The following is a 26,161-nucleotide window of genomic DNA, read 5'->3' as shown; positions in this document are numbered from 1 at the left end:
TCAGAGAAAGACATTACAAGTAAAGAAAACTAGGAAGAGACCAGACTTTTCTAAAAACTAGCACTGAGCTGACCCATCACATTCTGATGGACAGTTAAAAAGAAACAAACAAGGGCTTCCCTGGTGGCGCAGTGGTTGAGAGTCCGCCTGCCGATGCAGGGGACACGGGTTCGTGCCCCGGTCCGGGATGATCCCACATGCCGCGGACCGGCTAGGCCCGTGAGCCATGGCTGCTGAGCCTGCGCGTCCGGAGCCTATGCTCCGCAACGGGAGAGGCCACAACAGTGAGAGGCCCGCGCACTGCAAAAAAAAAAAAAAAGAAGAAACAAACAAGAAAAAAACCTAGTACATATCAATAGCTGAAGAACAAGAGATGAAGCAGCAGCCTGGAAACAACATACCATCATACCTGAGCCTGCATTCTCTCATGGCACATGGAGACACAGCCATCTCAATTCCTGCTACAGGAGGCAAAGCCCACCCCCACTGCTCTCTTCTTCACAGCTTGTATGCTGCAGTGAAAAAGATGTTTGGCCCCTTGGCCTCAACTCCATTCTGACCTGCAAAACGGGATAAAGCTTTGACCACGTCCTTAACGTTCAAAGCTGTGTCACCAGAGCCAAATACCTGGCAACGTGGCAGTCACGTCACATCTAAATCCCTCATGTCTCAACCAGACTTAGGTTTTTATACAATAAAACCTAGCAGTACCGAGTTCGTACACTCTCCCCAAGCTCACCGGCACGCGGGACGGGCACGGCCACAAGCACCTGCTCGTGGTCGGTTATGCGTGACAACTTTGTCAGGAAGGGACCGGCTCAGGAAGTGACTGACTGGGTCAGTAACCAGAGGCTTTGGCTTCTGTGACTGGACCTGATTCATTCAATTCCTGAGCATCTGCTGAGTCCTCCTGAAACAGGAGGCCACGTCCGGCAGCCTCCAAAACTCGGAGGGGTCCCCTTTGGAAGACGTCAGTGTGCTCCCATCTCACTCGAGGGACAGACAGAGTTCCCCTGATTCCCCGCGTTATACTGAGTTCCCCCACCTCCAGTGTCTTGCCCAAGAAAGTATGCTACAAAGAGACAGGGGCTTGACATGTGTGGAGGCTCCTGAATCTTTCCATCCAGGACCAACAAAACCATCGTATGGCCTTCCCAGGGACCACCCCAGACAAGCAGGAATAACGGCAGAAATCTCTGGGTGAAGCCCTTTTCCACGCTGACAAACAGAAGCCAGGAGGCTGTTTCGTGTCACTACCTGAAACACGCTTGTTTATTTTCTCCCTTCCCCACCCGCATGGAATCTCCGGGAGGGCAGGGGCCTCTCTTTTCTTGGGCTCCCCCCGTGTTGCAGTGCCTGGGCACAAGGCGGACACTTGATCAACATTTGCTGAAGGAGCGGTAGTGAATGACCGTCGGATTCCAGTGTGGAAGGCTGACTACCTAACAATCTGCGATTAGAAAATTTAGGAAGCTGTCTTGCCTGACTCAAGCTCAGTGTCTGCAAAAAGCCTAGCAGAGAGACAGCTCTGGAAGTCACACGTGTTAACCGCGGGGGACGGTGAACTCACAGCTGGCGTACGAGCGGCCGTCATCCTCGCACATCTTGTGCAGCTGCTGGTATTCCTCCTGGGCCAGCTCAAAACGCTGCTGCTTAATCTGGTAGATTTCTTTCTTGGCGTTGAGGGCCTCCTGGGCTACAATTAAATACTCCTTCAGCATCCGTTCCTGCTCCCGCCTCCACTGTTCTCTGGGATCCTCAATCTGGGTAAGCTCTGAAATTGAAAGGGTAAGAACATAAGGGACTTCAAAGTAAAATCTTTACGTTGACCAATAATCATGCAGTTATATGACTAGTCGATGAGAAAATTAATTAACTACCAGGAGGTACATTATGGAAGCGTCTATATAACGAACCTCCCAGAGTGCGGATCACGTCCTATTTACATATCCACGCTTGGGAGGAGAAGAAAGCTCTGTAGACATGCAATAGCTCCATGGAGGGGAAGACGGTACCAGGCAACTTTTCACACTCCAAGTAAATGTTAGTGGACATGAACCCAAAGGAGGTCATCCCTGTCAAACTAAGACACACGTCCAAGCTTCCTCTCCCTGCCTTCTTCAAGCCAGGCTGCTGTGGGCTCTGCTGTCCCCGTGACTGGCTCGCTCCCCTTCTCTCACCTCCCACGCCAGACGACGTCCTTCTGCATTCTTCCTGGACTTCCCATAAATCCCCCGTTTTCCGCTCTGGCTCTCTCACTCTAGCAGCTCCCGTAAGGGCTCACGCCCACCTCCGGCTCCAACCTCTCCCCTGAGCGCCCATCCTTTCCTTCCTCCTCCCTCCTAGAGGTATCTCCACCTGGACAAACGCAAAGTAATTCTGAGTCATTCGTCCAAAGCAGAACTCATTCTCACACAGCGCCCTTTCACTACACAAACCAAAGCAAAGCAGAGGAAGCCACGCTGACGAGCGCCTGCGTCTCCCGCCTGCCCCTCTGAGTAGCGCCTTCCTCTGGATCTACCCACTGAGCCAGCCTGGGACTCGCCCTCAGAGGACTCGTGCGCTCCTCTCCCCACACAGAGTATTCCATGGGTCATCCACCACTGGCAATTCCTGCCCCTGCATATCACAGTGGCCGACGTACGCCTTCTCTCCTTCTCCCCTTACTTCAATCAGACCCTCACGATCTCTCTCCAAAAACACGCAGGCTGCCTGCCTCATCCCGCCAAAAGCCATCCTCCGTGCGCTCACCAAAGTGACCTTCCCAACTCTGCCTCCGGTTCTCTAACACATGGCCTTTTTTAAAGCACAAGGTTGTACCTTGGCGTGATGAAATGTTCTGGAACTAGATACAAGTGGAAGCTGGACAACACTGTGAATGCACCAATTGCCACTGAACTGCAGACTTTTAAACAGTGAACTTTACGTTCTGTGCAGCTCACATCAAAATGGTTAAAAAATGTAAATTTTAGGTTATCTTTGCCCCATACACACACAGCACCTGCTAGGATGTTTCAAGTAAGTCCTTCCTTTTTAACCCCCCTCCCAGCAACATCCCCTACCCCGCTTCACACTGCTACCCCAGGGCCCCTCCTAGAAAGCCTCCCTGGGCCTTAAAAGCTCCCATGGGGAAATAAAAAACAAAGACAACAAAAATCGGGGTCTTGACCTAGCCCCGGAGTCCAGATTCAGTGGGCCGAGGGGGCGCGGGCAGAGTCACAGCTGTTATAAGTGCCCGGATGTCTCTGACGTTGATTCAGCCATGAGACTCACCCCGGCCGACAGGCATCGTTTGCACTCTGTCCAGTGCACCCGAGAGTCTTGGGAACCTTGCAGGTGATCCACGCAGGGCCCCTCTGGTCCCTCACGTCACCATCAATCTGCACAGTTCCAACTTAATATCTGACTCCCCAGGTCCTGTGCCTTTAGAGAGCTATAAAGCTGTGCTATCAAGAGTTAGATTCTCAGGAGCAAGTTTTCTGGAATGGGGTCTCTGGCCCATGTACTAATTGTTACAATAATAATCTTTTATGTTCCTGGGGAAAAAAAAAAAGAGTTGGGTTCCCTGAAGGCCTCAGAGGGAGGAGGTGGTATGACCCTGGAGCTGATGTCTTCAGTCACATCCTCCATGGTGCTGGGTCACCCGTTATACTCAAGGGGGCCGGAAGAAAGTCCGTGGTGATTCTTCGGTTTTCGCGTTCATGGCCAAGTCCAGCATGTCATGTTGAATCCTCATGGTGGAGCCTGGGTCTCACTTTCCTGTGTCCCCAGGGCCTCAAGAGTGGCCAGCATACAGAGGTGCTCTGTGACGCTCGCTGTGACTCAGCCAGCAGGACAGCAAGGCACACCAGCGGCAAAGAAGGGGACACAGAGGGAGGAGCAATTGGTGTTTACGAGACGAGCCAGAGGCCTCAGCGGCAGGTAGGCGGCTTCCAAAAACGTTGTGTAAGGCGGATGCCTGTGCCGTTCAGCACTGCCGCCCGGGCCCAGAGAGGCCCACAGCACAGGGAAGGTGGCCCAGAAGGGCCAGACAGCCCGGCCGCACGCAGCCCAGGGGCACCGGGCCAGCCGGGCCAGAGGGAGGGCGGCGGACCCACCCGGAAGCCCTCCTGCCACTGGCATAACCGCCGGGGAGGGCAGCAGGGCCAGGGCGGCACTCACCCCCCTGCCCAATCCCTGGGTGAGAGCCGCAGTCACGTGAAGGCTGAGGGTATGGATTGGAAACTCCCCTGCCCCAGGAGCTAGCCAGGACGCCTCGCCATTCAGAGTCCCAAACGCTGAACTCAGAGGCCGGCCGGCAGGTGACAATGCAGGAATCAGCCCTAAAGGTACCAGCCCAGGTCGATCACACTAAGGGGACAGGAGGAGCCGTGGGACTGAGCGTGGAAGGAGCTTCGTCACTCACATGCTGGGCACCCCGCCCCCGGCCTCCCCCGCACTCAACAAACTGAAGGACAGAAAGCACACCAAGGGGAACTTCGGATCCCCGGTAGTAATGACGATGACAGAAACACGAGGCAGCTAGAATGAAAAGGGGGGAGTGAAGAAATGTGAATCTGAGAGAGAAATGGGTCCCCAGCTGGTCCCAGATGGAGGAAGGCTGAGGAGGCGGCAGAGAGCAAGGAGGGCGGGAAGCAGCGCGTCAGCTAGGCACCACGGACACTCCAGGCGGCTCAGCCTCTTCGGGGGGCCGTCCTGGGCACTGCACGAGGGGGAGCAGCATCCCTGGCCTCCACCCACCAGATGCCGGGAGCACCTCTCCCAGGCATGACCATGAAAAATGCCCCAGACACTACCATGTGTCCCTGGGAGGCAAAACCAGCCCCAGGTGAGAACCACCGCTCCCGACAATTCTACCAAGAAGGCTGGCATGGTCAAGGACCCATTATTTTAGCTGTGGTCTTTACATCATTTTCTCCCTTCACAAAGCTCCAAAATGTTTGGTATATTAAAGCTAAAATCAAAGGAATAAGACAAAATGAAGTTAAGGTAACCACTTGGGCATTTATTGTTCCAAGAACTTGTAAACTTCACTCTGCCAGAAACACCCTTCTCATTTTGAGAGAGATTTCTATTACTAAACTGCCTGGGAAATTTACTCCTTCTTTTAGATATTCAAACTCTGCATTCCACATATTCCATGCAGTCCTGAGCAACACACACAAGCCAGGTAGCTACACAACTGCTTCACTTTTTGAAGAACTCAGCTAATCAACACTTCTGATGACACTGATAAAAGTCCAGTTTAATGCTGCATTGGAGAGTAACAATTGTTTCACTCTACAAAGAGTTCCTAGCTACCGGGGGATCAATATGGAAAGTCATTCATATGTAACAACTCAAGTGTGCCGCTGTACTTACTATTTATGTGGTCCATGTAATAAATTCCGATTTGTTTATCATATACAGTTTCCCATCCTAACGGAAGTTCATCCCCAACACAGTCGGCAAAGGTCAATGGCTTTGTTATCCTGCAAAATAAAATTATGAAAGCAAATTTGAAAGTGAGGTCAATTTCATGTAAGTTTGCTGAATCGACTCTAGAATTCGGTTTCAATACAAAATTATTATCTAATTGACTGCTTTTGCTCCAACTATTTGGTTGGAAAATTAACTCACTGGCTTTGCCTCAATAATCATCAGTAACAATATCAGTACACTCACAGTTAAAAGCATTACTATCCCACAGTGCAACTTTAAATACCAGCAAAAACAGATATTGACAGTTACAGAACAGGTAAAACAAGCATCTTCTTCCAAGCTGTATGTTTAATGAGGTGATGACAATGGAATGTCGCTCTGCCACAACAACAGGAGAGCACCTATGTTCTCATTCCCTGACAACTGTTCCCCCCTCACAACTTTCAGCTTCTGTACATTACAGCTTAAATGTATCTAAAATGTATTTGTAAGTTTCATCTACCAGTGGTCATAAGTGAAGGAGTTAAATGTTAACCACTGACCAAAGGCAAAAAGCCAAACAAGCATGGTAACAATACAAGGAGATGCCTACTAAATACCGCCTGTATTCTTTACACAGAAGGAATCAGAAACTGCAAAGTATCCTCCTTGAAGTAAATCTGATCAAGGAAAGCTTGGCTTGACACAGATAGATAAAGGAAAGGTTTTCCAGATGGGTTTAAGTAGAACCTCCCCCACCCCTACACCCCACGATCACACTGATTGACAAGACAGCTGTGGCATAAAACAAGCCGCCCCTATAATCGTCTGAGTCCAGGCAGCTATCTATTCAGTTGTCTCTATAAATGCACACTGACTGGTATGCATGGGAATCTGATAACCTAAATTTCACTAACTCAGTCTTCCCACATCTCTGTTCCAGGCTCTGGCCCCAGGAAAGTGAGACACCACAACCAACGCCAAGCCCCACAAGACAAGTATGAATCTTGAACATGTTATTTCCCCAAACTGGTTCGACAACAAAGCTCTGTCTCTCCCAGGAGCTTTTAGAAATTGATAAACACTATCAGAACGGCACTGATTGAACTCATCTTCGTTTTAAACATAATGGTTTTAAGAAGTTAGAGTCAATATCAAAACAGAAATACATATACAGAAGGTAAAACACACCATGGAAATCCTCTCAAATACGATGCGCTCAAAACCCCACAACATCACAAGATGAGCCTACTGCATAGTGCCGGTCCCAGCCCCAAACACCAGTGTCCGCAGCACAGTTCCTTTACGGGTCAGGAATGGTGTGGTGGCGGCGTGGTTCCAAGTCAAACAGGTAACGGCAGGCTGTTGTGCGTGACTCAAGTCCTGAATGGGACCAAGCCACAACAAATGCTACCTGAAGATAAACTGAGTCCTGAGCACAACTCTGCTATTCTAGATTCACGTATAAGCCTAGAGAAAGATGCCCAAGCACGGGCACGTTCTAAGCATCCTGACATACATGATCTCATTTAGTAGACAAATATAGGTGGGAATGGCTTCCCTGGTGGCGCGGTGGTTAAGAATCCGCCTGCCAATGCAGGGGACACGGGTTCGAGCCCTGGTCCGAGAAGATCCCACATGCCGCGGAGCCACTAAGCCTGTGCGCCACAACTGCTGAGCCTGCGCTCTAGAGCCCGTGAGCCACAACTACTGAAGACTGCGCACCACAACTACTGAAGCCCGTGCGCCTAGAGCCTGTGCTCTGCAACAAGAGAAGCCACGGCGATGAGAAGCCCGCGCACCGCAACAAAGAGTGGCCCCCGCTCACCACAACTAGAGAAAAGCCCTGTGCAGCAACGAAGACCCGACGCAGCTAAAGGTAAAATAAATTAATTAAAAATATGTATAGGGCTTCCCTGGTGGCGCGATGGTTGAGAGTCCGCCTGCCGATGCAGGGGACACGGGTTCGTGCCCCGGTCCGGGAAGATCCCACATGCCGCGGAGCGACTGGGCCCATGAGCCATTGCCGCTGAGCCTGCGCGTCCGGAGCCTGTGCTCCGCAACAGGAGAGGCCACAACAGTGAGAGCCCCGCATACCACACACACACACAAAATATATATATATATATACATATATACATATGTGGGAAGCCTGACCTTCTAGCGCTGCTGAGCCCAGTTCATTTACTTTACAACTCACAACTGTTATAAAACTATTGCAAGTTCATAGTTTTCAATTTTCTATCCAATAAACAACGCCAGTAAGTAAAATAACACTTCCATACTCTTTCTTCTAAAAATAAACTGACACATCTACCATTTTGGTAAATTTTATTTTGGCCTGATATAGAATCCGTACGTCTCTGATTCCACTTCTCTAAACAGAGCATGCACTTTGCATGATCATCCACAGAATCAGTACTTTGAAGCAAGCAGATGACGAGTCACGCCTCTCGGAGTCCAGCTCGCACCGCGAGCAAGGAGAAGAAGTTATCAAGTCCTTGCTGTTCATCTCCTCTGTCCACAGGGCTCACACCTGGAGACCTTTTACTCACTTGACAGCAGTTCGAACAGGCTCAATGAAGAAGTTTTCCATCTCCCAAAAGACAGAAGTGGTAAACTAGAAGGCAAGGACAGGGGGCCCTTGGGCAGGAAGAAGGCAGCAAAGGAAGCAGCTGACAGCAGGGAGAAACACCCACTCCCTGGCTTCATCCATCACACCGTGAAACATCTATGCTGCGCTTCTGCTTCATCCACCTGTTTATCAGGATGACACACGCTCCAGACTTCCAGACAGCTGTAACTTCATTGTATGTAGACAAATTTGGGCATGATTTTCAATAAGAGCATCGAGGATATCTAAATTTATTGTCCTGTCACCCACAGGTATGCCAGTCCAGGCTCTTGAGTTCTCATCTCCCCAAAAACTTGATGCTAGATTTTTCCCACCAACTCCTTCCTACGATCACCACACACAGACCCCAGGGTATTTTTGTTTCTATTACACAAAGTTTAGGAAATACACCTAAATAGGAGAGAAATGTCCATGTACACCACCACTCAAAAACAACCATTATTCCTATTTTGATGTGTCTTCCTCCATCTTTTTTCTATATGTTCTCTTTATTCGTCTTTTCCTGACATAGTCATGATCATACAGTATACACAATTTTCTCCCCTGCCTTTTCCACTTAAGTTTGTAACATGTTTACTTAATAATTCATACCTTGAGTCTCTCCAAAAATTACTCAAGATGGCCTAACACTATAGCCTAAGTATTCTGTCCCAGCTTGTTATAAATTATTTGTAAACAGCACCTGGAACAACTGAATAGATTAAGCTCCTTGAGAACAATTACCCTGTCTCAGCTGCCTTTGAACCTCCAGCACCCGGTCTAAGAATAAATAACTTGCATTTTTACAAACAGTTCGTTAAGGGGATTAATACGTTTTACCTAAGCACTCTCTTACTATTGATAGCTATACACTATTTCCTAATCTCCACTAGTGTAAATATTCATGAGAGCTGCTTTGGAAAACAGTTCAGCAATTTCTCAAATATATAGCTAAACACAGTTTCCATATGGGTCAGTAATTCTACACCTAGGTGTATACCTAAGAGAAACGAAAACATATGCCCACAGCAGCATTATTCGCCATAGCCAAAAGGTGAAAACAACTAAGGGCCATCAACTGATGAATGGACAAATAAAACATGGTCTATCTATACAATGGAATATCACTCAGCCACAAAAAAAGAATGAAGTACTGGCACATGCTACAGTATGGATGGACCTTGAAGTCACTGGGCTGGGTGACAGAAGCCAGACATAGTGGCTACATGTTGTATGCATCCATCTACAAGAAATGTCCAGACCAGGCAAATTCATAGAGACAGAGGGTAGATCAGTGGTTGTCAGGGGTTGGAGATAAAGAGAGAATGGGGAGTGATTGCTAAGGAGTTAGCCTTCCTTTGGGGGGTGATAAAAATGTTCTGGAATTAGATAGTGGATGATGGTTGCACAACTTTGTGATTATACTAAAAACTAGTAAACAGCATGCTTTAAATGGTGATTTTTACAGTATATGTGAATTACATCTCAATTTAAAAAACTATGACGAAAGGAACATCTCTGTGCATATAGCTCGTAATCTGTATTTACAATTATTTTCTTTGAAAGATTCCCAGAAGTAAATTTATGGGGTTGAAGGATATGAAGGTCTTTTCTCCTTACTGTGAAGTCAATGTAAAAAATTCATAAAGTACAAAGCATAGGAAATAAAATCACCTAAAATCCAGAAGCCCTGGATTCATGGTTTAGCTTATTTTCCTACATTTTTCCACAGCTGACATCATACTAGATACAATTTCACACACTAATTTTTTTCATTTGTGTATTTCCTCATGTCCTTTAAGCCTCTGTCACCATCGCTTTCTATCATGTTAGAACCTTCCGTCATGTGCAGTAAACCATAACTTTTTTACCAGGCACACCTCAAGTCATCTATTTAGGTATGTTCCAATTTTCCGCTCTTTCTTGTAAATCACGGACATGAGCTCACAGCAAACACCTGATGTATACTGCCAAGGTGCTTTAGCATCAGCATACGCTCCTACCAGTGAAGTGAGAGATGGCCTTTCTCATCACCCTCGGGGGATATCTTGAATGCATTTGTTCAAGGGCTCGGGACAAATCTGGATGGCAAGAGCGTGCTTCACTTTCAAAGAACAAGCAGGTAGGGAGCGTAAGCTCCCCGGCATTTTCAGGCTGTGGGGGAAGTGTGCAATGAGCTGAGAAGCCGGGCACCAGTGTCCTCCCGCGGCAAAGTCCGCTCTGCAGTGGGACATGAAGGCCCCCACGCGGCCAGTTCTCACTGGTCTCCTCCTGTTTGAGCGACATCAACCTGGAGCTGCCAGCTCTACCTGCCCTCAACCGCCCCGCACAGATCTTCCCACCGTAGATTCCCCGCTTCACAAACGGCTCTTCTTGGCCTCAGCAGAGGACATGAATATGGTTTGCTGGCCGTTCTTACCAGAATTGGTCCACAAGAAGGGAGAGAACGCTGGAGGACACAGACACGGGCTTCTTTTTGTTCCCTTTTGCCTGCTGCATCCTGCGGGGCTCTTTAAGAAGTGGCACTGGGCCATCTCAGCCAGCAACAGTTCCCAGAGAGCCATTTACTTCCATGAAACCTTGCATGAGTCATTCCTTCTCTCTCTGGGCCTGCCTCAGTTTCCTAATCTTTAAAATGGGGGTGGGGACTTCCCTGGTGGTCCAGGGGCTAAGACTCCACGCTCCCAATGCAGGGAGTCCAGGTTCAATCCCTGGTCAGGGAACTAGATCCCACATGCAGGCCACAACTAAAGATCCTGCACGCCGCAACTAAGACCCGGTGCAGCCAAATAAATAAATAAACATAAAAAAAAAATGGGGGTGATCCGACCAACCTCACGGGGTCATGCTGGCTGGGTGCAGCCTCTTCGGTTACAGCGTGGAGACCAGCTCCATCCACTCCCCTTCCTGCTTCCCCCTCAACCTCCAACAGACTTGCTTCAGACACTATTAGTTTCCTCACGCTGCTGTGACAAATTGCCACAAACTTGGTGGCGTTAAACAACACATTTGTCATCTTACAGCTCCGGAGATCAGAAGTCCGATTGATTTCAGTGAACTAAAACCAGTGTCTGTAATAGACTACTGGCATCCGCGGCGGCTTCTTGCATCTTCAAAGCCAGCCACGGCTGGTAGAGTCTTTCTCAGGATGCCGTCTCTCTGGTTCTCCCTCTTCCACTCAGAAAGACCCTTGAGATTACACTGGGCCCACCCAGATCATCCAGGATCACCTCCCCGTTGCAAGATCCTTTATTTAGACCGCAGGGCTGACAGCGGGTGGAGCCGGCGGCGATGGCCCAGTGCCTCAAAAGCCATGTCCTCCCTCCCGGCCACGCTCAGGGGCTGGAATATCTGACACTGACTGCCCTGAATTGCAGAAAAGTAAACGTGGGCAGCAGAAGGTGAGAGCAGAGAGAAGAGAGCAAAGCATGAGCACTGATTCTTTTTGTTCAATCCATGAAGGCAAATGAATTTATTTGGATGATACACAATCTTTCTAATGGTGAGGCTTTTTTTTTCATTGAGGTAACACTGATTTGTAACAATAAGTTTCCTGTGTACAACATATTTCGGCTTCTGCATACACTACAGCGTGCTCACCACCAAAAATTTACTTTCCATCCGTCACCATACAGTTGACATGCGTTGATTTAGCCCTTCCCCCCACCGCCCCCCCTCTGGTGACCAGTACTCTGTTCTCTGTGTCTATGTGTAAACGCTGGTTCTGAACACATTTTCTTTACCAAAAGGAGGCCAGGGTAATCCTATGGCGCCTGTACTACACTTTCCAGTCTCCTGGAGCAAGATAATCTCTATATTTCCCATTCACGCTTAGGATACTATTCATCTCAATTTCATTCCAAACCAATCCTCAAGAAATTATGATGAGTCCCTCACGTTTTCTGGCACGCGTGGCTCACAGCGAGTCTCAGAGCCCGCCAGGACACGGCCTGGCTGTTTGTGGTTATTTACGTGGTGAATTACACCCTGTTTGCTGTGCCAGTGCTTCTCCAGCTCCAATGGTGGCACACTGACACCCAAGAGCCGGGTTCTCACTTAGCAGGGAGTGGGTCCCTAAACTCCCTGAAATTACACAAAAACAGCAAAGCTAAAACAGCAATGAACACACCACAAGCCTGCCACATTAGTCCTGAAAAGTCACTCAAATAATCACATTTATTATTTATAGAACACGCATATACTTGATTTGGCAATTGTCATCTAGTCTCAATTCTAGAATTTAGGGTAAAGAGTAACCACACCTAGAGCTCAGTCTAAACGTTGCAAATGACATTTCAGTGTATTACTGTAGCACGAGTGACCCGATTTCAGTGTTGAGTCTCAGAATTGTTCTTGAATTACATTTGTGGTTTCCATGTGAAAAGACTGTCTTCTTAGAAATTTTTTTTTTTTTAATTACATATTATCAGTCTGGGTGCTTCCCTGGTGACGCAGCGGTTAAGAATCCACCTGCCAATGCAGGGGACACGGGTTCGAGCCCTGGTCCGGGGAGATCCCACATGCCGCGGAGCAACTAAGCCTGTGCGCCACCAACTACTGAGCCTGTGCTCTAGAGCCCGCGAGCCACAACTACTGAAGCCCGTGCGCCTAGAGCCCATGCTGCGCAACAAGAGAAGCCACCGCAATGAGAAGCCTGAGCACTTAACACTTTGTAATAAGTGACGGCACTTATCACTCTGTAATCATTATTTGATATGGCTGCCTCCCCTATTGGTCTGTGAGTTCCTTGAGAAAAAGGATTCTGTTTCTCTAATTCGTCTTTTTAGAGAGCCAGAGCCCTCACATACAACAGGTCTTCATTAAACTGTTTGATAAACTAATCAGGCCAATTTCAGAAACGTATATCATATAAAAACCACAATGGAGCCAATTACTAGTCAAGGAACAACTGGAAGAGGGCAAACTAGAATTTGACTGAGCTTGCAAAGCCTAAATTGTAAGAAAAACAGGGCTTAGGAGGCCAAGGTGCTACGGGATCATTCCTCCCTCGAACAGCTCTCCTTAGGCAGATACATCCTAGCAAGGGAGAAAGGTGGTTCAGCAGGCCACAGTGCGTGATGAAATGTCCCTGAAGACCTCCCACATACTCTGTTCTGATTCTCTACCGACCAAGTCCACTTCTCATCTACACTATGGTTTCCTGAGTGTGGGCCTTTCCACCAGGAAGGGAGAGTCCAGGGTGGACAGGGGTGAAATTCTGGCAAGATGTTCTTTCCTCCAGCAAAGAATAAAGTGTCCAAAGGCAAACCAATCTAGTAGGTATTTCGGACGACCAGCAAACTTCCTGGGGGCTCCACCTCACCAGCGATCCTACCAGTTCTCACACGGGTTCAGACACTGGTGAACCGAAAAAGTGTAAAGTCGTACAGTGTATGTTTTGTTGAATCACGCTGACAATGGACAGATACTGCAACAACTTGTAAAAACATCATGGGAGGAAAAACTTCCAACTGAGGCAACTATAAGCACTTACTAGTGAGGATGAGCCTGGGCAAATGACTGTCTGGCTGTGCCTCAGTTTTCTCATCTTTACTATGGGGTGGTAGGGCTAAAAGGCTGTAACCAATATCAAGGTTTTGGGGACTTATTGCATACTCCATAAACATGCATTTTCCTTCCATGCTATTTTCTCCTCTAAAAACTGGGGGAATGTCAGTATTATTCTGATGTAGCAGAATAATACTGTACAAGTGGAACACAGTTTAAAAGCCTGGGATTGAGATGCTAGGATGCAGGGCTGAGCAAGCTGCCCACAGGCCAAGATGCAAGTCTACCACCCAAAGGAAACCACAGCCAGAGGGGCAGCCGATCGCAGGCACCTGCCTGAGCACCTCACCCAGGACGGTCTTCCACCTTGAAAATGACAGAAAAAGAATTTCTCGTCAAGCCCATCGAGTGCACAATCCTGAGATAAGTGAAAACACTTTGTTCACCTCAAATATAGGCTCTAATGATACAACTTAGACTAAAATAAAGACAAACTTCAGCCCAGTTAGTAAAAAGAATTCTCTAGGGCAGTGCTGTCCAATAGAAATATTTACAGTGACGACCACATACTTAACTAAAAAATGTCTAGGGCTTCCCTGGTAGCGCAGTGGTTGAGAATCCGCCTGCCAATGCAGGGGACACGGGTTCGAGCCCTGGTCCAGGAAGATCCCACATGGCGCAGAGCAACTAAGCCCGTGCGCCACAACTACTGAGCCTGCGCTCTAGAGCCTGCGAGCCACAACTACTGAGCCCACGTGCCACAACTACTGAAGCCTATGCCCTAGAGCCCGTGCTCTGCAACAAAAGAAGCCACAGGAATGAGAGAAGCCCACGCACCGCAACGAAGAGTAGCCCCCGCTCGTGGCAACTAAAAAAAGAAAGCCGGCGTGCAGCAACAAAGACCCAACGCAGCCAAAAATTAATTAATTAATTTAAAAAAAATTTCTAGTAGCCACATTTAAAAGGGTAAAAATAAACAGGTGAGATTATTTTAATAATATTTTCTATTTAACACAGTACATCCAAAATACTATCAACTTGACATGTAATGATTATAAAAATTATAAATGAGATATTTGACATCCTTTTTTGGTATGAAGTCTCTGAAAGCCGGTGTGTGTCTTACGCTGTGAGCTCACTTCCTGCTGGGCTCGCATATCTCAAGCGCCCAGTTGCCCATCTGGCTGCGGCTACCGCGCTGGACAGCACAGCTCCGGGACCTCAACTTGTTCTCTGACAGTCTGATTCTACGAAGGACCACGGCAAAATCCACGGGCTGAGACTGAGACCACTTAAGAAACATCCAGCCTGAGACACCGTCTTCTACAAGTCCCTGGTGGGGATCTGGAAAGAGTCAGGTTTCTAAGACCACAAAACATCCTGCAGGGAACTGTTTCCCTTCCCTCCGCCCCTGGCTGCCCATCCGCCTTCCCAGCAAGCCCCGCGGGAACAGCTATTCCCAAACTTGGAGCGTTCTCTCCCTTTCCCATGCTTCCCTCCCGCCCCCTTCCTGTTCAAATCCTGATGCGTCTTCCAAGATTTGGCCCAGATTCCTCCTGTCCAGACCCAGCCCACCCCAGCAGGAAGTAAGCTGTCCTTTCTTGGGCCAGCCTCAGCACTTTCTCTCTCCTCCTGGGACAGTTATTAAAACTCTAAGTAGAAGGTGGTTATTTGTTCACATCGCATCTCCTGTAGCATTTGTTCCTTCTGGGCAAGAATGGCATCTCCTCCCGCTCTGACCTGCCCCCACAGAGCTCCAGGGCGCACCCCAGTAGGTGCTCAGCTGCACACACAGGGTGAGTCACAGACAAGACCCGATTAAGGGCGAATGGAGCCTGCCACCAAATACATGTCCACGGCAGTTCTAGAGCTGTTCTCACACGTCTCTGCCTCGACAGAATACGCTCATGAGCAGGTGTGCAGATCTGAGGCTTGAGAGACTGGATCCAAGAAAGTGGGCTGCTGTGTGACGGATGCATCGCTTCCTCTTCGGGGACGGGAGGAACAGGTGCTCGAGATCTGTTTACCAGCGCCATAGGAAAGGCGGGCTTGTCGCATTACGAATGGCATCCTGGATGCACAGCACTAAGGAATGAGAGCCAGTACAGGCTGGACGGCCCTCGCAAGGAGACCCAGAGTCAGCTCTGGGCCTTCGAATACTCTGCAGCTGCCCTCCAAGCCCCCGGGCCCACCCAAGCATGCACAGACCAGCCCTCAGAACCTAGCCCCCTCCCAATGGACCCCAATGGCTCCTCCTCCCTGGGCTCCCGACCAGGCCGACTAGCCACTAGGGAGAACCCCAGCCAATGCGATTCTCAGCATTGGGTGGGTGGAGAAACAACAACTCCCAGGACAGTGTGACTTCCGGAACCTGCCTTTTATAAAGAGGAACCAGAAAAGCAGGCATTCCAAAATACACAGGCAGAAAGCAGACCAGCAGATCAGTGGCTATCAGGGACCAGAGTGGGAGAGTGGGGGACGGCAGATGGAAATGTTCTAAAACCGAACATCCTGGTGATGGTGGTCTGGCTGCATACAGTTACTAAAACTCATTTAACTACACTAAAATGGTGAGCTTTGTGGGATGTAAATTACACCTTACTAAAAGCTGTGTTAAAAAAATACACACACACATTGCGATTCCTAATAAGTACTTCATTTACAGTAGGAAGAAACAATGTCAGGACTCCAAGTCATATGAAACACTGGGGAGAAGAAAAAAAAATCCAAGGACGTAGGTGACTGTCATCTCACTCACGTCAAACTGTTACACACATCTGGCGATGTTGATCCACAAATTCTAAGTCATGGCTGATCAATGTCCTGGACGTCTTCCAAATAGCTGGACACATATTGAAACATTCTCTAAACCATCATTCCCAATCCTCTGTATTCATCTGTCACGTTACTCTACGTCACGCTCTCATGCTACAGCCACAGCCCATTAGTGAGCAGTGAAATTGATGGAGTAGGTCCCAATCAGTGTTTTGGTTTAAAAAGAAAATACTGGAGCACATCATACCTCACAAGGGTAGAACGTACATACTATGCCATGACACTTTTCTTTCCATTGCACATGTGATACAGAATGGTCTCCTACTTTCCGGAGCAGTAACTGGCAAGGCAACGCTCCAGGCAGGATATACCTGTAGGTGGCTGCATCCAGTCACACAGGAACCACCGTGTTTAATGCACAGGGCTGCCGCCTACCACCTGTAGGTTTTGCAGACACTGCTGAAAGTGTGCAGTCACAGCCGCCAGCCCCCCAGGCAAAGCCCGCATTGTGCTCAGAGGGACGGGAGAAACTTCTTTAATCAGCACGACAATTTTAAAAAGGTGTGTCCCTCATAACCACCCCAACTTTACCTAAGGAGGAAACTGAGCTCAGGGACGGGCACCTAAGAAGTGGCAAGACCAGGGGGGAGAAGCCTGCTCGGGTCACCAGCGGCTCTCTGCACTCCCATCGAGCTCGGAGGAGGGATTCCAGGCAAAAATGAAAGGGTTCCTGCCAGTGAGGCAGGAACCACCATCCCTGAGGAAAAGAGCGGAAATAAAGATGCTGTATCACTGTTATAAGGATACTCATATACGCACCACATTCCGCTTTTAAATAATTTTTATCCTCCTTACTCTCCTGACAAATTGCTAATGATGATTACTCAGAGGAGAGTACAGTTTGGGAAGTTAATGGCCATCTTCTTATTTTTAGTATGGCCAAAACAATAGAAGAGAGACTTAAAATACTCCTTTAAGAATAAAATACAGTGTTATAAAAATTTGGTTCTTAACTTACTACTGAATATCACAGACAGGAAGGGATATTTAAAAATTAAAAGAGGAGGTTTTAAGGAAGGATTCGGGGAAAAAAAAAAAAGAAATAGTAACAATTGACGGAAGAAGAAAGTTCAACTGAAATACGAGAGGAAAACACCACTGGCCAAGGAGAGCAAAGAGGCCCAACAATAACATTCTTTAGAAATGGCATCACAGGGGGAGGCGACCCGGAACAGTCTGGCCATCCTTTCAGCCAAGCGGCACACAGGCATACAGCGGCAGAGACGGTACAGAACTCGGCTCTGTGATCTCAGTTTCAGCTTCGCAAATGCTGCCGAGATCGAGCTCGCCCCTGCGTACTGCTCCCAGTTGCAGAAGTCCTGTGCCAGGCTTGTAAGAGTAAGAGCTAAAGGATTTTATCACCCGCCCTTTTTTGTATTAATTACCTCCCCCCACCAAAAAAAGCCAGACATACACACCACTTTTTAGCAGTCACTTAATCTGTTTTCTTTGGGGCATGAGAATTCCATTCTTTACAGACGCCTCTTTGCATATATCGCCATCTGAATCCATGAACAAAAGCAGAGGGGAAAATGCCTGAACATCTAAGACATTCAGACACCCATCAAGCTCTGATGAAGAAACGTGCCAGGAAAGGATGCAGGGAATGGCAAGTGCTCGCGGTTCTTTTAGGTCTTGGATCTCTCTGGGAATCTGAGATAAGCCATCGATCTCCTCCCTAGAAAAACATGTTTACACATATACCCCAAATGCTGCCCTCATATATACACGAAATGCTGCCTGTCCGGGAAGTCCAGTTTTGGGAACCCTGTTCCCAAAGCTCCCTGCCCAGGGGAAGAGGCACCAGGGAGAGAGCACACACAGCTCCTGGAGGAAGGGCCGGTTTCACTGGCGGTGGGTTCAAGGCCCAAGAGAGAGGAGCACCAAGGCCGCTTCTGACCTGCCCAGGGAGGACGGGGGACCTGCCCAGGCCTCACGCAGGGGGGATGAGAACAGGTGAGGCGAAAGGAAGCCTCTCCCCCCTCCCCGCCCCCTGAAGGCACAGCCGGCCGGCCTGACAAAGAGCAAGGCTGTAGTTTGCAGGTGGCAGGGAGGCCTGAGGAATGGAGGCGGGCGCGCGGGCATCAGATCTGTTTCGGAGGAAGGTCCCTCGGGCTACAGAGAAAGTGGACAGCAGGAAGGGGGAGCAGAGGCTGGGCGGGAAAGGTCGAGGCCCGAGGAGCGCTGGGCCTCAGTGACGGGGGCAGGTCCTTGAGTCGCGGTGAAGCCACTCACCAGGCCAGTGCTGATGGCGAGGGGACACCTGAGCTGAACGCTCTGGGAAGGGTAACAGGAGTAACCACTTCTGCTATTTCCGGGACCCTGCTGCGTTCCCTTCTATGTGACATCAGGAAGGTGGTGAGCTTAAGGTCTTGGGAGGCACCTCTGCACTAACGTGGGTCCGCCCGACAGGAAACTCATTCTCACTGTAAAGGTTCTACAACGCAGGGCTCCCCTGAGACTCTCCAAGGAGGCAGGACGGGTCATCGCTGCCTCTGCGGCAGCCTCCCTGCCGGGCCAGCTCGGGCGGGGACCACAGGCACGAGCGAGGCAGGCTGGGTGTTACTGGCTCGAGTGAGGATGTCCCGTACGTAGGAAGCTGCCCCCCAAACTGCAGGCACTGGCGCAGGGACTCCGTCATTTTGCTCAATATCAAGTCATAAAAATTGTTTAAAACATCCTCAGAGCAGGACTGTGGGTAACAATACTTGGGCAGCCCCCTGAAGTGGCTTAAGAGCGAGCCCCAAACTCTCCTTCAGAACTGAAAAGAGGCCAGGTTCCCACCTGGAGGAGCTGAGTAAATACACTGCGTGACAACAGCGACTCGAAATTCCCCACTGCGTGGCCACAAGCCGGAGCGGTCAGCATCTGCACGCCAACGCCAGGGCTCCTCCCTCGCATGCCCCCGCCACTCTGGCTGAACTTTCTGCACCCTAAAGCCTCTAGAAGGCCATTAACATCTACACCGAGCCTCTCAAGTGCCCTCACTGAAACGCGCGTGCAGGCCCCCAGAATGGCCGCGGGCTGGGCTCCAGCTCATTCCCTCAGAACCCACGCTCCAGCCCTCTCCCGAGGTTCCTCCCACCACCAGGAGGCCCGTGGGACCGTCCCCTCAGCCCCGCTGACAGGGACGCCAACAGCTGCTGCACGCGCCCCCCTGGAGCCCTGGCCGGGGGAGCAGGGGTCGTTGGGCTGGGCAGGACCGCTGGCTGCTGTGTACAAAACGGAAAGCAACACCTAGAACAAGTAACCTGCGATTTTTCTGAAATACATCTGTTCTGTCAAACTTGTCCGTGCACATCCCCAAGACCAAGCCACCAGCGCTCGGCGCCTGAGCCCACCTGGGCAGAGCTCAGAACTGTCACCAAAGAGCACTGTTACGGTAAATGGGACTGGCCCCTCGATCGCTGGAACACTGCTCCCCTCATGTGCCTGGGGTCTGCTTCATGATGGCACAGGGGACACAAGTGAAGGAAGGAGTTCTTCCCAGGACCAGAAACCAAGGAAGACTAAAGGGCTCTGCCTGTCCGGCTTTGGGACACCATGGCCCAGCAATCCAATCGCAGAGAATGAGACCGCAATGATGCAGGCCTTCTGTCTTTGTTATCCTCTCCCAAACCAGCCCAGTGCTCTCAACCCTGAAGTGACCTTGACTCACCTTCTCACTCCAAGCATCCACAGCCCCCTTTCCCTGCAGAGGCTACCTCACCGCGAGCCCAGGCAATCCTGCTCCCAAGACTCTGCTCTGAATCTTCATCGAAGGGCAAGTGCCTTCAGACGCCCCAACTAGTCTGTGCACATCACGAAGTCAAGGATCCTAGAGGTCTTGCCTCCCCAGTACCTGGCACAGACCCTGACCCTACAGCAGGAGTGCACTGAGATCAGATGGATGGAAGGAGGGATGGAGTGACAGGGAGAGCTGGAAGGATGGAGGGAAGAATGACAGAGAGAAGGATGGATGGAGGAAGGGATGCATGGACTGAAGGATAGACAAAGGGATTGATGAAGGGATGGATAGACGGATAAACAGTTGGATCAGTAGTATCAATGGAAGGAAGAAAGGAAGGAAGGAAGGAAGGGAGGGAGGGAGGGAGGAAGGAAGGGAGGGAGGGAGGAAGGAACGGAGGGAGGAAGGGACGGAGGGAGGAAGGGACAGAGGGAGGAAGGGACAGAGGGAGGGAGGGTGGAGGGAAGATATACAGAGGGATGGATGAAGGATGAACAAAAGAATGGAGGGATGGACAGGTGGACAGAGGGATGGATGAAGGATGGACAGAAGGTTGGAGGGCGAAAGGGAGGGATAAAGAGGTGAAGAATTCATCTATATAGGCCAGTGGGGAAGAAACTTCTAGAAAAGTAGGAAACAAACGGATTGAGTTAAGGGAAAACTCCGTCCTCCTATCGGGTCTCTCCTGCAAGTCAGAATTCCCAAATCAGGCCCCTTAGGATTTATAGGCAAACACATTCCAGGCAGGCTTAGAGGGCCAGAGGGCAGCCCAGTTCCTTCATATCTCAATTAGGCTTTATTTCCTTAGATTGCTTTCCTCACTAACTGGGATGCTGGAAGGTAACAAAAGAAGGAGCTGAACTCAACAGTAACCAAACACCAACCAAGGAGAAGTCACCTCAAAACCTGCTATTGATCTGATTCTCATCAGGGCCACTTTGAGAAAGGGTGGGTGATTTGCGGGTGCCACACAGAGGGGCTTTCCTGCACTGTCCACTGAGGAAGCCACTAGCCACATGTGGCTATTTGAAGTTAAATTAATTAAAATTAAATTAAAAGTTCATTCTTCAGCTGCACTAGCCACATTTCAAGTACTCAAGAAATGTATGTGGCTAGTGGCTGCCATACTGGACAGGGCAGACATGGACCATGTCCATCATCACGGAATGTTCTACTGGACGGCACTGCTCCAGAGTCACAGGGAAGTGGGACGATGCTGATCTCCCAGGGGAAGGAGGCTGGGTGAAATGGGGTAGAGAGAGGCAGCGGACAACAGCTCACTGAAGTATTTTCTCCGAGCAGCATGTATTTTAAGGTTTAAAATCTTAAAATACATTGACACTTTGGCTCACTAATCCCACTAGTACAGTGGTTCTCAACCAAGGGACACTGTGCCTCCCGGGGACACCTAGCAGTGTCCGGAGACATTTTTGGTTCTCACAAGGGTGGAGGGGAGGTGCTACTGAGTCTGGTAAGTGGAGGCCAGGGATGCTGCTAAACATCCTACAGTGCACAGGACAGCCCACCGTGAAGAATCACCCAAGCCCAAACGTCAATAGCAACACCTATGAAAAATGATCTAAAATAGGTGAAGAGCTTAATGTATAAAGAGGGGCATCACAGTACTAGGTACAATAACAGGAAAAAGGAAACAAGCCAAATGGCCAACAATAAGGATGGGACCCAATAAATTACTGCCCACCAACAATCATGTAATAGTTAGTCCCTGAGGACCTACCACACGCCAGGCTCTGCTCAGGCACTGTGGGCAAGGGAGCAAACAGCAAAACAGAACTCTCCTCCTGTGAGATCTGCCTGGGATAAGGTTTAAAGTGTGTTTAATAAGACACTGGAATAACTTGGAAGGGCTTTGGTTACTGGTCAGGGAGAAAGGGTGGCTATAAAATTACTTGATATATCACCGCATTTTGGTTTCTTTACTTACAAAAATAAAAAAGACTAGATACAGAAAACACTCAAACACAACAGTAACTGTAGGTGGAGAGCCGGAGGGGACTGTGGGATGTCTATACAAATAAAATAAGCCATTTTGTATGAGAGAGCGTTTACCCAGAACCCAAAGCGGCCTCCTCTCCTCTCCTCTCCTCTCCCCATGATCCCATCGGACAAGTGCGGCCATCACTGAATTCTCCCCGGATTCCTGCTTCCCTCTGTCTAGAAGAAGGGCAAACCAGACAGTGAGAGCTGGAAGCACGTGACTCCAAGGCCGTCCCAGGGCCAACTCAGCCTGCAGCTGTGTTCTATCCGGTTAGCAGTGTCGGCCCTCAGATATTCTACCAAAACCCCAGTGGATTTCCGACATTTAACCTCAGCAGATTTCATTTCAAATACCTGAATTTCCAACTCCCTTAGAAATAGGAAGAGCTGGCACATGGGGATAAGAGTCCCCAAAGACAAAAACGGCTAAAGCTGATGAGGGCCATCCCCTTAGGAAGGGCCACTCACTAGCATGCCACAGTCCCCACCACTCCCTGTGACCTCTGACATCTGGCAGTTTGGTTGGGGGCCCAGCGCCGGTGGGTGTTTGAGGCTGTAGTCACCACGCCAAGGTGAGGTGCAGAGGTGGGCAAACCCTTCCTGCAGCATGGCCCAGCCAACAGACGGAACGCACAGAGAGCTCCTGCCACGCAGAGCTAGGCACGAGGCTTGGTATAAACGATGCTCGTGGTTGCAGGCAGGTAATCTTGGCTAAGGATAAGAGAGCTCGGGGACCCCACCCTAGGAGAAGCTCTAAGAAATTTGTAAAGGGCTATTCATTTGTTTCAATACTCACTACAGGAAAGCTATTTGAGATGCCAAGTGCCAGGAGTCAACCTCCAGGAATTCAGCTCAGCCAGGGAGCAAATAAATAACAAACAGCCACTACCTGACAAACTCCCTCAATGGGAGGGGCACACAGAGGGCGATGGAAGCTCAGAGTAGGAAGCGATGCAACATAAACATATGTGATTTTTAGGTTCAGCAGAACATCAAACCCTGAGGCCCCATCACTGCTCCAAGGCAATAACACAACGGCATTTACAGCTAGCTATTCGACCTTTCGTTCTCCTTTACAAACCTCAGTGTTTCTGGTTTCTCACGTCAAGGCTTATGTGCCCGAGTTTTATGATGAGATTGAAATCATCAACAAATATTCATTCATTACTGTGAACAAGATGGGGTGCGTACGACAGTGGATTTCCACACTGGCTGCAAGGAGAATCAGCAGGGACGTGTGGGTTCACCCCGGAAGCTGGACCTCATTGATTTGTGGGGGAGCCCGAGCAGTAGTAGATTTAAATGCTCTTTAGATAATTATAACTTGAAGTCTGGCTTGAGCCAACTCGTATAAGTGAAGCTCTCACAGGTAAATAGTCATCCGGCTCCTGGGGGGCGGGGGCACCTCCACAGAGAGGGAAGATGGGAGGTGAGAGGAGTCAGGAACTATATACGGGAAGCACAGGATCAGTTACTTTAAGCAGCATCTGCTTTTCAAACTGAGAATTCCACCTAGAATATTTAAAATACCTTTAGAACTCTAATCAAATAATTATTTATTCAGCCCAGGGGTGGGTGATGGCATTGCCACTCGGCAAGTGCAAGAAAAGCTCTGGGAAACACGAGGGATGAGGGCAGGCCCCAGACAGTGTACTGTCTGGGAAAGAGGAGAGAACGGAAAACTGCCAGCCAAATACATGCACTAAAAACATTTCACGACGATACGCTTCTGCATGTGGTAAAGAGTAAAATGCCACGCTCATCCCACGGTCAGTTTCTCCTCTTTCAGAGGGAGACGGTGGTTCTAAAACAGTCATCAATTTTTAAAACTGGTACACAGAGCACGTGCTAAGCATGAGACATACAGCTGACCAGGAGACTATTCGAAACAGACTTTCCTTTGCCTTCTTTCTAAGGGTGAATGTGATGCGGCACTTAAGTAAAATGATCCTATAAACACTGCCCAGCAAAATATACCACGTGCCCTAACTTGGAATTTAATAAAACATGCGCTCTTCTATGGAACTGAATCCCTCTGAGGTGACCTTTTTCTTCTGCTTTTCTGCCCATCAAAACCCGTTCTTAGGAGTCCCTACGCTGTTGCCAAAGTGTGTATGGAAGTAAGTCACTATCGACCAGCTGGAGACATGGGCGGGGCAGGCCAGGGGGCGCAATGCAGCAGAAGGTGCAGGAAGGAAGAACACGGCAGGGCCTCGGCCCCTGGGAAGCCAGTGGCGAGAAGGGACCCACCAGGGTGATGCAGGATGCTGTGGGAAACAATGCCAGGTCAACGGAAGAACAGACTCCTATGACACAGAGAGCCCTAGGGAGCACGCCCTGCCCTGCCCCCATGCCCAGCCTCCTATCAGATGAGAACTTCGACTAGAAAGCTCCACCAACCATCCCACGACCATCCCACCTTCTCAGTTTTGAGCCAAGCCCTCAGCCTCCTTTGGAATTAGGGTCATGAGGTAGGGGGACAACAGACTGACGATACTTTCTTCAGAGTGGAAAACCGCAACATTCCACATTGCCGTGATTGAAGCGGAAACACCGCACGCAAGCACCAGTCGTGCTCTCTCCATCAGAAGAAACCAAAACGAAACAGTAAGCGCACAGCTCAGCATCTTACACACGAATGCTGAGGTGCCCTTACCATGGGCACAGGAGAAACAGGCAGATGACATGTCACCTCCTGAGGGGCCTGACGACATGGCAAGTCTTGGTGGTACTCCAGGGAGGCCAGGCCATCCTGTAATGTGAGCGAGTGTGATGCTCTGCACAGAACATTCTGGAGAAAGGGGAGCGGGGAGCTGATGCCGGCTGATCCTTTATGGAGCTGCTGGATTCTCTGTTTTGATGACACCTAACCAGTCAGGTCGTCAGTCACCTTAGCTAAACTACTGTTTCACCAGGTAGTTGTTTGTTTGTGGGGGAAAGGGGGCTTACCAGAACCCCATGGTTAGGGGCCAAGGGGCTGCGTTTGTTTGTTTTCAGAAAGCTGCCCAGGTGTTTTGCAGGAAGCCCCAAGAATCACTGGTCCAGATCAGTGGTTCCTGAGCTTGGTTGCTAATTGAACTCACCAGGAGAACGTCTCAAAAGCGGACACCAGTTGCAAATCATATACCTGACAAGGGTCCAGTATTCGTTATATACAAATAACTCCTAAAATTCAACAACAAAAAGGCAAACAACCCAATGAAAAAATGGGCAAAGGAATTGAACAGATATCTCTCCAAGATATACAGACAGCCAAAAAGCACATGGAAAGGGGCTTAACATCATCAGCCATTAGGGAAATGCACACCAAAACCACAATGAGATACCACTTCACACCCACGAGGATGGTCGTTTTTTCAAAAAAGCAAACAACAACAGAAAATAACAAGTGTTGGTAAGGACATGGAGGAACTAACCCTCATGCATTGCTAGTGAGGATGTAAAATGGTACAGCTGCTGTGGAAAAAAAGTTTGATGGTTCCTCAAAAAGTGAAACATCAAATTACCATATAACCCAACAATTCCACTCCTAGGTATATACCCAAGAATACTGAAAGCAGATACTCAAACAGACACTTGTACATGCGTGTCATAGCAGCCCTACTCACAAGAGCCAAAAGTTGGAAACAACCCAAATGCCCATCAACAAAGAAAGGGATAAACACAATGTGCTCTATCCGTACAATGAAATGGGATTCAGCCCTGAAAAGGAATGAAGTCCTGATCCGTGCCACCACATGGGTGAGCCTTAAAACATTACGCTATACGCGGAAGACCATACATTCTATGATTCTATTTACGAAAAATGTCCAGAATCAGCAAACCAGAGAGACAGAAAGCAGATCAGTGGTTGCCTGGGGCTGGAAAGAGGGAGGAATGGGGAGTGACTGCTTAATGGGTATAAGGTTTTCTTTTCGCTGATGGAAATATCTTGGAACTAGACAGGGGCAGTGGTTGCACAACACTGAATGTACTAAATGCCACTGAATTAACCATTTTAAATGGTTAGTGGTTAATTTCATGTTATGTGAATTTCACCTCAATCTTTAAAAATGGGAAGAAAATGGATATCCAGGGGC

The 26,161-nt window shown here is 49.1% G+C and overlaps 1 protein-coding gene across 1 annotated transcript in view; it reads right to left on the bottom strand.

Moving 5' to 3' along the window:
* The window catches only part of LOC112409977 (protein WWC3-like), a 120,859-nt gene that overhangs the window by 74,375 nt on the left and 20,323 nt on the right, over nt 1–26,161 (bottom strand). The window contains 2 exon segments of the mRNA XM_024760363.1: nt 1,571–1,774; nt 5,362–5,471. Coding sequence (XP_024616131.1) covers nt 1,571–1,774; nt 5,362–5,377 — 220 coding nt within the window. The 5' untranslated portion in view covers nt 5,378–5,471.

Source organism: Neophocaena asiaeorientalis, unplaced genomic scaffold (assembly GCF_003031525.2).
Source record: "Neophocaena asiaeorientalis asiaeorientalis breed wild unplaced genomic scaffold, Neophocaena_asiaeorientalis_V1.1 scaffold827, whole genome shotgun sequence".
Lineage (NCBI taxonomy): Eukaryota > Metazoa > Chordata > Mammalia > Artiodactyla > Phocoenidae > Neophocaena > Neophocaena asiaeorientalis.
This window is presented reverse-complemented; position numbering and strand designations above follow the sequence as displayed.